Source organism: Atractosteus spatula, chromosome 2, assembly GCF_055471065.1.
Source record: "Atractosteus spatula isolate fAtrSpa1 chromosome 2, fAtrSpa1.hap1, whole genome shotgun sequence".
NCBI lineage: Eukaryota > Metazoa > Chordata > Actinopteri > Semionotiformes > Lepisosteidae > Atractosteus > Atractosteus spatula.
Window position 1 is genome coordinate 73,679,622 of NC_142707.1, and position 15,695 is coordinate 73,695,316.

General features: G+C 34.8%; 1 protein-coding gene across 1 annotated transcript; it reads right to left on the reverse strand.

Moving 5' to 3' along the window:
* Positions 1–605: 605 nt before the first annotated feature.
* Positions 606–1,634, reverse strand: LOC148840248 (trace amine-associated receptor 13c-like). The gene has a single exon (XM_088936926.1). The coding sequence runs from the start codon at positions 1,632–1,634 to the stop codon at positions 606–608; it is 1,029 nt and encodes a 342-aa protein (XP_088793052.1).
* Between the last annotated feature and the right edge of the window lie 14,061 nt (positions 1,635–15,695).

Below are 15,695 nucleotides of genomic sequence, written 5' to 3' on the forward strand. Positions count from 1 at the left end.
ATTTTGAATGGCTGCATCTGTTGTTAATGGCTTTGTTCTGTGTGGATAGGTGGGGAAAATATTTTTTATATATTTATATATGAAGGTATTTTTCTTTCTTAAGTTACACAAGTTTCACATTCCACAGTCACCATCACCTATCAGATCTAATGAGATTTAATAATTCCACACTGATTTAGTATTTCAATAGTCAAAGTCACATGTGCTTCATGGTTAGGCATGAATAATAAGTTAATTAAATACATATAGTCTGATGAGTATATTTACTAGAAACATTAATATATAGAATATATAGAATATTACTCAATAATAAAATGTGAACAGTTATTATTATTTATGTATTATTTTTTTATGTATTCATCTGCCTTCCATTAACATTCTAAAGCCAAATAAAAATTAATTTATCATGTTAATGTATACATTTAATTAAATTAAAATGAAAGAACATATCATTGGAAGAAAACATTTTTCCACGAAAAACCACATGCACATTTGCAAAATGCTGTTTCCATTTCCTATATATTTTTACCTTCATTAGTATGTCTGAATAATGGATATAAACAAATACATTTACATAAGACATGCTAATGTTTATTATGCAAAAATCAGCGATTTTCAGGGAAGAAATTCATTAGATCAGATGCTCCATCACATATCCTGAATTTAAATATTTCTTTCAGTGACTTTTGAAACCATGGATAAAACAAAGCATAAATAATAGGGTTAATTGCAGAGCTAACATTGATAACAAATATTAATGAATTAGTTACCGAAGAAGAGTCACTAAAATCTCCTTGAACTAGACTGCCAATGTAATATGGCAAGTAACACATGAGGAATATAGCCATTACGATTCCTAATGTTTTGGCTGCTTTAATTTCAGATCTTCTGGAAACTTTACCATTGCTTCCATTTTGATAGGTCAGTTGCTCAGTAATCATTTTGATCAATTGTGCGTGCCTTTTGGCAACAATAAATATTTTCATATAGAGAGCTATCATAACAGAGCAAGGCAAAATAAAAGTAGCTATCATGTCAACTATCACCCAGGGTGCACTGATTTCAAAAACACATTCTCCTAGACAGACATTTTCACCTACAGATTTTACAAAATTAATATTACCAATAATAATCATCAACATGTAAAGTACAGAGAATGACCATATAAATATTATACATTGGCACATAACATTAACTGTTATTTTGTTAGAATATCGCAGTGGATCACACACAGCAACATATCGATCAATACTTATGAATACAACATTAATAAGAGAAGCAACTGTAAGAATTAAGAGAACTGAGCAGAAAAGTATACAAAATATCCTACCAAAATACCAGCAGGTTTCTATATATCTGATCATTGCCAAAGGCATCACAATCAGCCCAATTAGAAAGTCTGCCACAGCCAGAGAGAGCAGGAGGAGGTTGGTTGGTGTGTGGAGCTGCTTGAAGTGAGAGATAGAGATGATCACCATCAGGTTTCCAAACACTGTCAGTATCATCACTGATATAAAGAAAAAATATAAAATGACATAAACAGCTGTGGATCGAGTTTCTTTTTGGCAAGATGTATTGTCTGAAGAAAAACAGTACTGCACTATTTGATGTCCTTCCACTTCATTTAACTCCATTATATGAGAAAAAAATAAAATGTTCACTCAAAAACTGCACTGGAAATTGCAGCAAGGAATTATGCTACTAGTTCTACTCAAAGATAAAAAGCTGTAAAGTTTTATCTTTCAAGTATTGCTAGTATCTTCTTTGCTCCTCAATTTATAAAGTATTTCTAGTAGCACCCCCTGCTGTGCTTGCCTGTGGGTATGAGTGTATTTGTTTTGATTCATTAGAATGTTGTGAAGAGCGAAGAGACCTCATTAGAGATCTCATTAATCTTCTGTCTTACCTTACTTGGGTAGTAGCTATAATTGTGATATTTTTATCAAAAACAGCTATCCATAAAAGTTTAACATTAGTAAGGGTGAGAATCCCATACAATTTGTCACAGGTATGTGAACACTACAGATGCAGCCATTCAAAGTGCGTGGCACAGACATGTACCGGAGGTAATTGGCTATGGCCTCGCGCATCGTGACGCCCGTTGACGCAAAATACCGCAGTACATGATTGGTTGACCGACAGGGGCACTCGTGGTCCGTTGGTCGGTCGTAGAAAGATTTAAATGTCTTTACTGTGCCCGTTATAGTATTGAATATTTATATGGAATTTTACCACTGAAGGGAAATCTTTGTAGCTGAGCATTAAAAGAATAGGAGCATACTGTAATAAAATGCTTTTATTCACTCATAATCTGACAATTTCAGGAAGACTAAGGAAGGACTAAGGGAATTGTCATCTGTTGTTGAAGCTCTGTGAGCTCGGTGACTTTGAGACCGCTTGTTATCCCAAGTTGTTTGAATTGCCACAATTCAAATAGAGAAAAAAGAGCTGACTGACAAGATTTAAGATGTGGCTGTCAATGTTGGATTAAAAAAAACACATTGCCCGACGTTAGCTGCATTGCTTGAAAAATAATTTTATTTCGAGAGACTGGATAAGTAATTCAAGTGCTTTTTTAACTTCCTGAAAAACAAGTAATAATTTAACAATATGTGCAAATGTTTTTTGATATGTCGCTGTTGTGAATGTCTGTGGAGTGTATGTTATTTGCCTGTCTGTCCTGGCTGTGCTCTCTCGCTCACCCTCCCCCCCCTCTCTCTCTCAATTCAATTCAATTCAAGGTGCTTTATTAGCATGACAGATGGGTACAATCAGTGTTGGGTATTTACTTTGCTTTAAGATGCCACTTTTAAAGGTGATATATAAAATCAAGGCTTTCACTTCCTTTAACTCCGCAAGTCTGAGTTCTTGTGTCCGTCCTATCCAAACCCGAAAGTATTACAGTATGTATCTGTATAGCAGGTGGTGTACAGCTTTTTAGTATAGATTACACTTTTCTAAAACGTATTTAAAAAATAAAAACGATTACAGTCTAATCTTTCCACGTTTGATCCCAAAATCCCAAGAAAAATAAATCTAAACGGGGAGAAAGCTATGCTGAAAGTTTATTAAGATACTTAGAAGACAAAGATACTGTATCAATTTATGTTGCATTTGTCTGATTATGATTCAAAAAACACATACTGTATAATTAAACACGCGTTTGCGATTTAAATCAAAATGCGATTTAAATCAATATAAATGTTTATATTGTAACGCATACTGTACAGCCTCCATTTCTCTATAAAAATTTAAAAGACCGTGTGTGCAGCCTAAGAGGGTGGTCCACTGTAAGTGACAGCTGACAATCCTCCATACACCCATGTGAAAAATTAATAATGCCAATGTAAACGTCGTATTTACAATTTGTTGATAATAGAAATGTTAAGTTCTTAAAGCTTTGTGAAAGCTTAAAGATATGATTAATAACCTTTTAAATCTGAAGGGAGATCTAAAGGGATCCCCCCCCCACACACACAATAGAGGCAGGAAGCAGAAGCAGGGACCGTTGTCAGAAGGGAAGAAGGTGACTATTCATCGTTATCAAAAATGACTTAAATTCGATCATGTTGTGTTATTTAGAAATATAAAAGTCAATTAATTGTCCATAATATTGCTGTTCTATTTTTTCAAAGAAATGTTTGTTAAAAGAAAAGTCGTGGCACCAGCTAGATTTGAACACACAACCTGTGGGTTACTAAACAGGCACATAAACCAGTAGGCTACTGGGGAAGTCACATGAAGAGAGGCGAAACAGCCCTACACAGCCCTGTTGCGGTACACAAATATAATTATATCGTTATTAATTTCTTTAGATACGCGATCCCATATTATATTTGCAGAAAAGCGTAAAACTAACACTTTTTTACACGCTATTTCACATGTTAGTTAAAGACTTCGATGCTTAAAATGTTTAGGGAGAAATGGAATACTGGTGTGTATTTTTTCTTTAAAGTACCGATTCCTGGAATCTGACTGGCTGACACCCTTCTGAAGTGGTTCCATAATATCTGGTATACGGAAAAGAAAACGTTGATAAAAAAGCCTAGATTCTCATGTATCTGATACAGGTATCTTTTAATACAGTCTTTGTTGTGCTCTTGAGGATCCTTGTGATATTTTGAGCTCTGGTTGAATGATAAGTGTCGCAGTTTAAATAATTTTCGTAGTTAGAAATTATGAAACGCTCTGTTAAAAGCAAGGGAGTTTTAATGTCCTTTGCAGTAAAAGAAAATGCCTGACAAAATAGGGCTTGGACAGATTCCAAGTGCTTGTACAAATGTGCTAAAGAAATTAGCCAAAAAATTCATTCCTTTATCGCAGTGGTTCTCAAACTTTTTGGACCAAGTACCACCCCTAATCCAACCAAAGCATCCAAGTACCACCTATAAGTCATATTCTCATGGGAACCCCAGAAATTCTCAATGACCAACATGAGCGCGCGTGCACACACACACACACTCACACATACATATAATAAATATTATAATAATAAACTTTATTTGATATAGCGCCTTTAAAGGTGGCTTCTCAAAGTGTTTTACAGAAAAAAAAACATTAACAACAACTAATAAAAAAGCACCATTTCAGTGAGAGGGGTGAGCCTGTTTAGTTGAGCAAAGCAGATGTGAATTAATTTTTCAAGCCTTGATACAATTCACAACAGAGTCTAACAGATATTAAATCAGGCATTTTCTTGACGGCAAAGGTCTCGCGGTGGATGTTGTAATGCGTACATTAATTTCTATTTAATTATTATTAAATATTATTTCTATTTAATTAAGTATCTAACGTAAATGAGCAAATTGGCCAAATCGACTACAGACTCATCTAATTGCAGTGAAAAACATCTGCTCATCTTAATGCGCTCTATCAGTGTACTTTTGATATAATCCTTCATTTCAATAATTCTATGAATGACTGTGTCTTTCAGGGAGAGGGGGGCAGCAGGTCAAGCTGTTTAGCAGCTTTTTCTCTACACATAATACGTGTCAGCTCTTTTGCCAACGGTAAATAAGGTTCTTCAAAAATAGTGTAGCTTACCTGCTTTAACAATCCGCAAGCTTGCATTTTTCCGTGTTTCCGTTTTTATTTCTGTATTTATATAAAGTTTTTATTTCATGCGCATGGGAGCGAAACACAGAGATGCTCGGTGTATTTTTCTCAAATTAGAACAGTTCTTAAATATTTTCTGTTATCACGCTTTCGTGTGCTCACAAGATTACCTGCGTTCGTAGCACGTATTTCTATGCATTCCTGTGTTTACAACGTTGGCATTGTTCCAAAAACACACACATTCTCCTTTCTCCCTATTTGCTGGAGATACAGTAGCTTTTTTTAAATACAATTGGTCACTTGCATCCGTAGCACGCATTCCTTTAGAGTGGTATAGAATTACAGAGTATCTCTTGTGTCCACTGAAGTATTAGCGCGCACTGTATCGTAGTACGTAGGCTGCGTATTCGACACGTATTAAAAAACAAAATATGAAAACCCGTCCCGATTTTTCAGTGCACATGACACAGTTCCAGGGTCATTTGGCGTACCACCTGGCGGCACTCCATGTACCACTGCCGGTACGCGTACCACAGTTTGAGAACCACTGCTTTATCGCATTGGCTAGCTAATGTCCTGTCCTCGTTAGTTAGATCTACGAAATGCTGTGGTGTTTGTCAAAGAAAAAAATAAAAATATTTTCGTTTAAAATGACGGTTAGAAAGAATGTGGACCAGCTTGTCCAAAGTCATTCATTATTAATACTATTAGTAATATCTTCGGTAAAGGCTTTGATGCATACATATTTCTGATAAAGGTAGGTTGTGTACTTTTGTCCAATTGAGCAATCTTGCTTTCATAAAATATACCAACTTTTTAATGACTGATGATTAACATGCTGTAATACACAGTTTAAATTTAAAAGCTCAAATACTGTACATGAGAGGTTAAGCTTTATTGGCTCCTCCTATCGGTTTTACAAGGTGATTCCGGATACTTTCTGGCATGACGTCAAATGACGCGATATACCGCGTGATACTGCGTGATACCGCGTTTTGATGCGACACGCTACCGGGATATACCGCAAAATACCCCGCCCATTTTGAATGGCTGCATCTGTATATGCCCTATATGCCTTTGTTTTTTATTCAACTACACCATTAAAGTGTTATGATCATTTTTATTTTCCCCCAAGTTGTTTTTATCTCTTAGAAACAGGAGTGTACCCACAGACCCAGCAAGACACTTCTCCTCCATATAGATTTAGCCATTCAGAACGGGAGTTAAAACTCATTGACACGTTACAGGGGCTGCACTTTGCTTTACTGTGCCACAGTGTACTTTCTTGTACTTGATGTGATTCATTGACCAAAGATGATCGGTATGTGGCCATTTTTGGTACATTAGATGTTTGTGAAAACATAAGGATCCTACAAAAATGTAATGTGCATATATTTTTACAATCAAAATCAAAAATAAAATTATCTATACTTAATTATTGTTTGCTATTTTTAACACCCTTATTTGTAATATTAATTTAATATTCAACATAATGTGATATATAAAATTAATAAAAATGTCAGATATAGGATATAAATTAAACAACGATTTTCCCCACAGGACTAGGCACTGGTGGAGATTCGTACCCAGGCATTTCATGTGAAAGCCTACAGGCCATGTGCCAGTTTCACAAAGTACTGGAGTCTTGCAGTATATTATTTTATAAAATGAAACATCTTTTTGCATTACAACACGATGCAGTGAGGTACAGATGCTAGAACACGCATCATTTCTTCCAACTATGTTAAAAGTAGCGCAGAATATTGTGCCATGTGAATCACAGGCCAAAGATTATCGATAGGAGGCACTTGTGGTGCATTAGATGTTAGTGAAACAATTACTTAATTTAATCTCACTACTTTGCATGTTTAAATCTGCTTAATATGAAATATTAATATGGAATTCTACAACTAAAGCAAAATTATGGTAGCTGAGCATAAAAATAAAAGGAGCATAATGTCTCTGAACATCATAAACAATGTTAATTTAGGAATATAAATATAGTATACATACTGTATAAGGCTGGTTGTGATAGTTAAAATAAAATACACAACAATATTCCACCTTCTTTATAAACAATTTATGCATCAAAGTCTTTAACTCGGTCACTTACTGTGGTTATTTTGGAAAAGGTTTTACGTGCTCGTTCCAACTACATTATAAAAATCTATAATGTTTTAACCTTTGTTATGAAAACTTTCTGTCGTTATTTCAGTAGAAAACCATATACTTTTTAGAATAGGGAATATCATATCAAATATCATAACTAAAGAAATTAATAACAATATTAATGTTTGTAATAACTTTGTAAACATCTGCATTAATTTCTTTGACTCATTCACTCGCGATTACTTTGGAAACATTTTGATCTGTCCATTTCAGCTATGGTTCCAAGTAGCGCATTGGTACATTGGGTTTGGTGCTCTCCCCTCCCTCCCATCTGCAGGTCTGGGTTTGATTCTCATTTAAAAATAATATAGTAAATATTATGTAGACTATATTTATTTACCACAACTTATTCAATGTTAAACAATATTAATAAAAAATATGATTAAGCAAATGTGAACATTGTCAACAGTGGGAGTTTTTAGAATCTGCTTAAAAGGGAATATTAATGTGTAATAATGTAACTAAAGAAATGAATAATGATATTAATTTAAGGCTCTATAATCAAATATTTATACAGCTGATGGTAGTACCGTATTCCACTTTCTTCATAAACATCTGCATCAATGTCTTTGACTTGTTCACTTCTGATTATTTTGGAAACATTTTGACGTGTGTGTTCCAGTTACTGTATGTTAATGAGCGATGGTACAATGGGATACATTTGTTCATGTCACCTAACAGGTCCTGTGTTCGACTCCTGGTCACAGTATGAGTTTTATTTTTAACAAATAAAGACTCCTTCTCTAAAACTCTAATAGTAAATAATATTTACATATAGTGACATTGTTATTATCTTTATACATCACAACATGTTAAACATTAAAATGAAAATTAGCTGACTTGCTGCGGATACTATGGGAAAGTAGTGATGTGCTCCTTTAAATATGTCTTCGGCACAGTGGTAGAGTTCTGCACTATTATGTAAAAGGGTCCTGGTTTAAATCCAGCTGTGACTGGAGCTTTTTTTTATAACTAATTGTTCTTTGGGTATATTAAACACTCTCTGCAATAAAATAATTTGTAAACTATATTCACATTTCTGAATATTAAGTAATAACCTTAATGAATCTCCAGACCAACAGACCAAACATTTGGAGGTTCCTCGGAAAAAAGCGAGAGAATTTAAACATGGCTTTAAACAGGAATCGCAATCGAGTTTTTACATGTGTACAGCATTTAGTTTTAAATACAGCTTTTTATGCACTTTGTATATTTTAAATTGTAGAATTTAAAATCAAAATTTTAATTTTTATATGTTTTTTCTGCTGCCCTTTTTTCTTCCTAGTAGTTGATATGTAGCTCACATTTAATACTATAGTACAGGAAAAACAAGTGTTTTTATAAAACAGGCCATTTGATTGTCGATTGCCTTATGTTAAACTTCACTTGCTCCTTTACAGCCTATGCATGCAACACAGCTCCCTACACCTTTCAACAAACATTGTTTGTAACAAAGGGTGGGGGTAATACCGTACGTACCGCTGTGTTTGTTATTTTGAATAAGCAGTTTTTCTTGGGGGACTGGGCTGAATTTAAAGTCTCTTGCACTCTTCTTCATTGCTTGTTGTGCAGTTCCATGCTAAAAGTTGTCTTATTATATTATACTGTGCAATAATCAACTGTGGTATAATATAATTGGTACATAAATATACCAATATTATACACAGTAAATACAGTATTTAACTGTTTGGTTTTAAAGCCAATATTACACACAGTAAATATAGTGTTTAACTATTTGGTTTTAAAGCCACTACACTACATTCCAAAATGTATGAAATATATAATTTTATAATCAAAATTTAAAGTTAAATTGTTTCCTGATTACTCGTTGCTGAAATTTGCATTAAGACAGAATGTAGATATTCTGAACCTGAATTATAAACCTGAAAGAGGCACATCACATTCACAACAAGCTATAATAATAAACTATTTTATATATCTGGCTATCTAAAAGAAAAACAAAGCAATGGTATCTTGGGGATTTCAACGAGCATGTCAAAATGTTTCCAAAGGATCCACAAATAATATCTTTTGCTGTTTAGATATGTGATTCCATATTATTATTCCCTATCAAGTGGTATTAAATCAGTACAACTTTTTTTTACAATAACAATAAGTATGTGTTCTTATTACGTGTTCTAAGAAAAGGATAAAACATTATAGCTTTTTATGAAGAACAGTATATAAACTTTATATAGTTTGAACAGGCACATTAAAACTTTTCCAAAATACCAACCATAAGTTACCGAGATAAAGATTTTGATGCATAAACTGTTCGTGAAGAAGGTGGAATTCTATTCTGTACTTTTTTATATTTAGTTACCACTACCATCTATAAGAAGACATCAAGAAAGTTCTTGGGAAGCTAGATCTAGATAGAAGGGGAAGCTAGATCTAGATAGAAGCTAGAAAAGATCTGTGTTAATCCCAATCCTGAAGAAAGGTGATCCGACTGACTGTGGAAATGATTGCACAATTGCTTTGATCTCACACGCCAACAAGATTCTACTCCAGATCATTCAGTGGAGACTGCAACGATATTTGGAACAAAAATTGCCCGAAGTGTAAGCAAGATTCAGGAAAGGGCTACAGATGTAGTCATTCAAAAGGAGTGAGGTATGCTGCGGTACAACGCGGTGGGCATGTCACATCATAACGCGTTTTATCATGTCATACCACATTTTACCACATGCAAATATTGTTAAGTTAATAGTATCCGGAATCACCTTAAAAAAACACCAAGTGGAGCTAATAAAGCTTAACCTCTCATGTACAGCTTTTGAGCTGTCACCAGAACACACCCGGTTTCGAATCCCGATCACTGCTGAGGGACAATCTTTATCCAATTAAGAATTTAAGTTGTATACTCTTTAGACTTTTAATTTTAAACTGTGTATTACAGCATGTTAAACATTAAACATTAAAAAGTTGGTATATTTTATAAAAGCAAGATTGCTCAGTTGGACAAAAGTACACAACCTACCACCTTTATCAAAAATATTTTAATTATGCACAAATATTCTATGCAACAAAGTCTTTACCAAATATATTACCAATAATATTAATAATGAATGACCTTGGACAATCTGTAAACTCAAAATATTACCCTGGTCCACTTTCTTTGTAACCGTCTTTGTAAATGAAAATACTTTATTTTTTCATTGGCAAAAAGTAACACCACAGCATTTCGTTGATCCGATCACATATTCGTTTCCAATAATACAAAGTAAGTTTTGAGAATCTCCGATTCACCATGCTTTTCACATGCTCATAAACAATATTAAATTAGGAACATAAACATATTATGCAAACTGTATATGGCTGGTATTGGTAGTTTAAAGAAAAATTACTCACCGGTATTCCATTTCTCCCTAAACATTTTAAGCATCAAAGTCTTACATGTGGTTATTTTGGAAACATTTTACATGCTCCTTCTGACCATATTAAGTTTGTATACTTTGTGAGAAAAGTGATAGTGTTTTATCCTTTTCTGTGAATTCGCTCATTACCGGCGTAAAGAAAAACATACTTTTAGAATTTGATTAAGGGGAATATAATATGGAATCACGTATCTAAAAAAAATAATAATGATATAATTATATTCATGTACTGTCTGGCGGAATAAACTGAAGAGTTAGTTAATGTGACATGGCAGATAGAATTAATAATGTAGTGCTTTCAGACTCATGCCCTACCAGCTGGGGCATCAAACTCAGGTGGCCAGCGTCACTTAAGAGGGAAGCAGCCAGTTGAGCTGCAGTGAGATCTGCCTTTAAACCTGACGGACCAGGTCCCTACTATTCATATGAAAGGCAGTGACCTCACCGCACTGGCAAGCCCTCATCAAAGTTTAAGTCATTCAGAGCATCCTACATTACAATTTCCAAGCGTTTCATTTTGAGCTGAAGACCCTCACACCTGAAGAAGGCTTCACAGCCGAAACGTTGTGTTTTCTCTCTTCTCTTTTCAGCATGGAACAAACCTATTACTCCTTCCTTTGCAGACTACGCAAGCAGACGCGACAATGCCACCTGAAATAGTGTTGTACGGTGATAATAGACGTGGGTAACGTCATCCCCATTAAACAATGTGCTTATTACGCAAATCCTGCTAAACTAAAAATTAGACACAAGAAGAGTATTGTAGTGCTCTCAGGTTCATGTGGGTATGCGCCCTCGCCGCTGCCAACTCAGGTCGGCCCCCCACCACTGAGAACTCGAACCCAGGCCTCCGGCGTCACTCAACAGGGACACAGCCAGTTGAGCTAAAGGGAAATCTCCCATCAGCCCAGTGGCTGTGGTCCCTGCAGTTCACAGGGAAGGGCGGTGATGTCACCGCGCTGGTAAGCCAGCTCGCACAACCTGTAATGTCGGCCGTATGCATTATAGTATTATTGGACAATGTTGTGAGGGTCTGGTGGATTTCTCTGTAAACTGAAGAGACACATATACCTCTTTTTACACTTGTAAAAAAACATTTAACTTAGTGGGTGATGCATTGTTATCTCAATCACCTGCTAATTTGCTTTACACCAATGATCCCTAGATCCTTGTGGGAACTGTTGGTATCTTCCACAATCAATTAGAAGCTGTGATGTGTTGTTTATTTATTTAAGACCTAAATGCCTAATCGATATTAGACTTGGTTCTGTATGTATTGCTGTACTGACCTCCTGCAAAGTTAATGCATTAAAAGGGGCGTCTCATTTGAAACCAGGTATTTGCAGGTTTTCTAACAAGTATAATCATGTGTTCCCTTTTGCAGGGAGTGAAATATTGGGTAGATCATTACATTGCAAAAAATATTACATTTAATTGAATTGAACACATAATTCTTACTCAATATTATTATTATTGTTCACTAATGAAAATGAAATAATCTGAAGAATAACTATTCTACATGGAAAAATATTGATAACTTCTCTCTCTGAATTGTCAAAACCCCCATAGAACATTACATGAAATGTCAAGTCAGTTTGATCTCTACAAAATATAAAAATCTTTACAAAATACTAATAGAAGGTTATAAATAAATTAGGCCTTTGTGTTTTCTTGTGTTATTTATAACAAATGTGACTTGGCTCTATGCAGTGCGATTCTTATTAGATTACAGTATAACATTTTTAAAATTGTTTAAGCAAGACACATTACATAAATACTCTATAACCGATTCTGTAATTCAATGTCTTATCTATGGAGACAGCAGTAAAGGATGCATTCGGGTTTCAACAAAGAGCAACAGAATGTGCAACAAATAAAATGTCAGTCAAACCTGCAAAAAAGCAGAAATGTGCTGTCACACGTTTCCAGGTGGCTCAGAAAGGCCAATAGCTTTCACCTCCAGATCACTGACGACTGCCGAGCGCAACTATGCGCAAACACACCGAGAAGCCCTTAGTCTTGTATGGGGTGTTAAAAAATTCCATAACTACCTATACAGTAAAAAGGTTCACCATGTTTACAGACCATCAGCCCCTGGTCTCAATATTCAACTCCAGGAAAGGTGTCTCAGTGATGATATTGGCATGGCTACAGTGATGGTCACTCTTCTTGGGTGTCCACCAGTATGACATTGAATACAAAGGGACCAAACTACATGGTAATGCAGACAGCTTGTCACGCTTGGCAATGAGGACTACAGAGGAGTCAAATGTTGTTGATCCAGTTGATGTATTTTAAACCACAGTAGTCAGTCAGTCAGTTACCTGTTACAAACACCCTCATTCAAAGAGAAACCCGTAATGACCCAATGTGCTTCGTGTAAAAAAATTACATATCAATCTCCAAAGTCACATGGAATATGACATTTGTGAATTTTGTGATGAAATGCTGTTCATGCTCAGACCTACTTCTTTTCCTGAAGTTGAAACATCATGATATTTTCACTTTGATAAAAATCATCAATGTATTAGATAAATTATTATAAGTAATGGTTTTGTGATTAAGGCACTTGAAAACAAAAGAAAGACATTTATTAACGTATTTATTCTTAACCAGATCTCATGCAAATTTTTTACTTTATGTTTGTGGTTACTGTGCTTAAAGTGGTTAAGAAATGAAAGGATTGGTGAATGCATAATTGTAAATAATTTCCAATTCAAATACAATATGGAAGACATTCTCTTTAAATGCTTTTTAGGAGAGTGCATCCCAAACACAGTTTTCCTACCCCCACTGCCCCCACTTCAAGGACATAGATGCCAAGTGAGAAAGTGCATTAACAGCTTTGGTGAAGCCAAATAATTATGAATTGATTATAAATTATATAAAATGATTATATTGCTTAAAGAATTAAAGAACTGTCTGACTTACTGTACCGTAATTTATATGAATGAGCAGAAGGAGCATTTTGAGGTTTATTTAGGCTTCAGTCTTCTACCGTTGGTTGCTTTTACTGATCACTATCTTTTGACTTTTGTTCATCGTATGTACAGATACGTACACTATTAATTTAAGGATCTAATATAATATATAATATAACGAGTGCAATAATTCATAGAAAAGGTTAATCACTTACCTTTGAACATGTTGTGATATTTAGAAATGCCAACAAATGCAATATAGTGTCAATAATATTTACTATTTTAGTTTTTGAAATGCAACAGCTGGGTTCAAACCCCCCAACCTCCCACATGCAAATCAGATGCCTAAGCCATTACACCAACACAGGGGTTCCAACCCAGCTGTTGCCCTGAGATTTCTTTTAACAAATAAACATTTCTTTGAAAAACTAAAACAGCAAATATTATGGACACTATATTGACATTTTTGATATTTCTAAATATCACAACATGTTCGAAGCTAAGTGATTTATTAATAACAACGAATAACTTCAAACTGTTTGTATTTTAAAATTGTATTTTGTTCGGGGTGATTTGTCACTCATTGTTTTCACAACCATGCGTGAATGAGTCAAATTAAAAATAAAATGTGTTTACAAAGAAAGTGGATTACAATAATACAGCCAGCTATATAAATACATATATTTAGATCCTTAAATTAATATTGTTTTTAATTTCTTTAGATAGATAAGCGATTCCATATTATATTCTAAATTAAAGTTAATATTATGCTTCTGTATAATCAATACTGGTCCGAGCACCGATCCCTGTGGTACCCCAAATTTGACTGGTGACAGTGACGAAGCAGTACAAATGTTAGATGTTTGAACATAGTGACAACAGTTAGTTAAATTAAAGGTAAACCACTTAAGGATGGTTTCACATAGGCCAACCTCAGACTCAAGCCTGTGTAACAAAATAAAATTGTTAATAGTAACAAAATAAAATAGTGTTGAAGGCAACACTAAGATCTAGGAGCACAAGAACTGTTGCATCCCCTGCGTCAGTTGCTAACAGAATATCATTTACAACTCATGTTAGTGCAGTTTCAGTGCTGTGGCCAGAAACCAGATTGGAATTTCTCAAGTATATTATTTGAATCCAGATAAGACTTGAGAACTATTCTCTCAAGAAATTTAAATAAAAATGGAACATTTGAGATAGGCTTGTAGTTGTTAAGAACTTATGGATCCAAATTTGGTTTCTTAGCAGCGGTCTAACAACCGCTACCTTAAATTGGTCAGGTACAACGCCTGATGTGAGGGACATGTTCATCATACTAATTATACTGTACGTCCCGCCAGTACTTCAAGGGAATCTTTAACTAGATGGGTGGGGATGGGATCTAGCGGACAGGTGGTTGATTTTGTCTTAATAATTAATTCCTTTAGTTCATGTTCATTAACTAATTGAAAAACACTGGAAAGGTGCACACATTTTTTTTGTACCAGACTTCTTTGCGGCTTGTTTGATTGTGTTTGAAGTCTGATGATGTTCATTTTATTGTTAAGGAAGTCCATGAAAATGTCACTACTAAATTTAGCTGGTACTGTTGAACCTGCCTTATATGTTAGATTAGCTATTGTCCTAAATAGGTAGCGAGGGTTATTTTTATTGCTTTCTATATGTTCAGAGTAGTAAGCTGAACAAGCTCTATATAGGGCTTTCTTATATTGTTGCAGGCTATCAGTCCATGCCAACTGGAAACCAGTAGACCTCCATTTGTGCTCTAGTTTGCGGCACTCCTGTTTAAGAGGTCATGTGTGATCATTAAACCATGGAGAGTGTCTAGTGGTTTTGACTACCTTAGTCTTTAATGGGGCTATTTCATCAAGGGGCTGTCTGACCACCGTATTATAGTTGTGTGTGATTTCGTCAACATTAGTACTGGACATGAAGTTAGCATTATTCATCGCATTCATAAATTTGAAAGAAGTACCCGTACTGATGTTCCGTGTCATAATAATCTTCTCCTTGGCAACTACAGAGGGTAGTCAAATCTCAAAAATAATTAAAAAGTGGTCAGAAAAAGAGTTATCCATGGAATGGACTAATATATGATGAATATCAGCTCTGAATCATAATTAAATCTAACATATGATTGTACACGTGTGTTGGTCCTGTTATATGC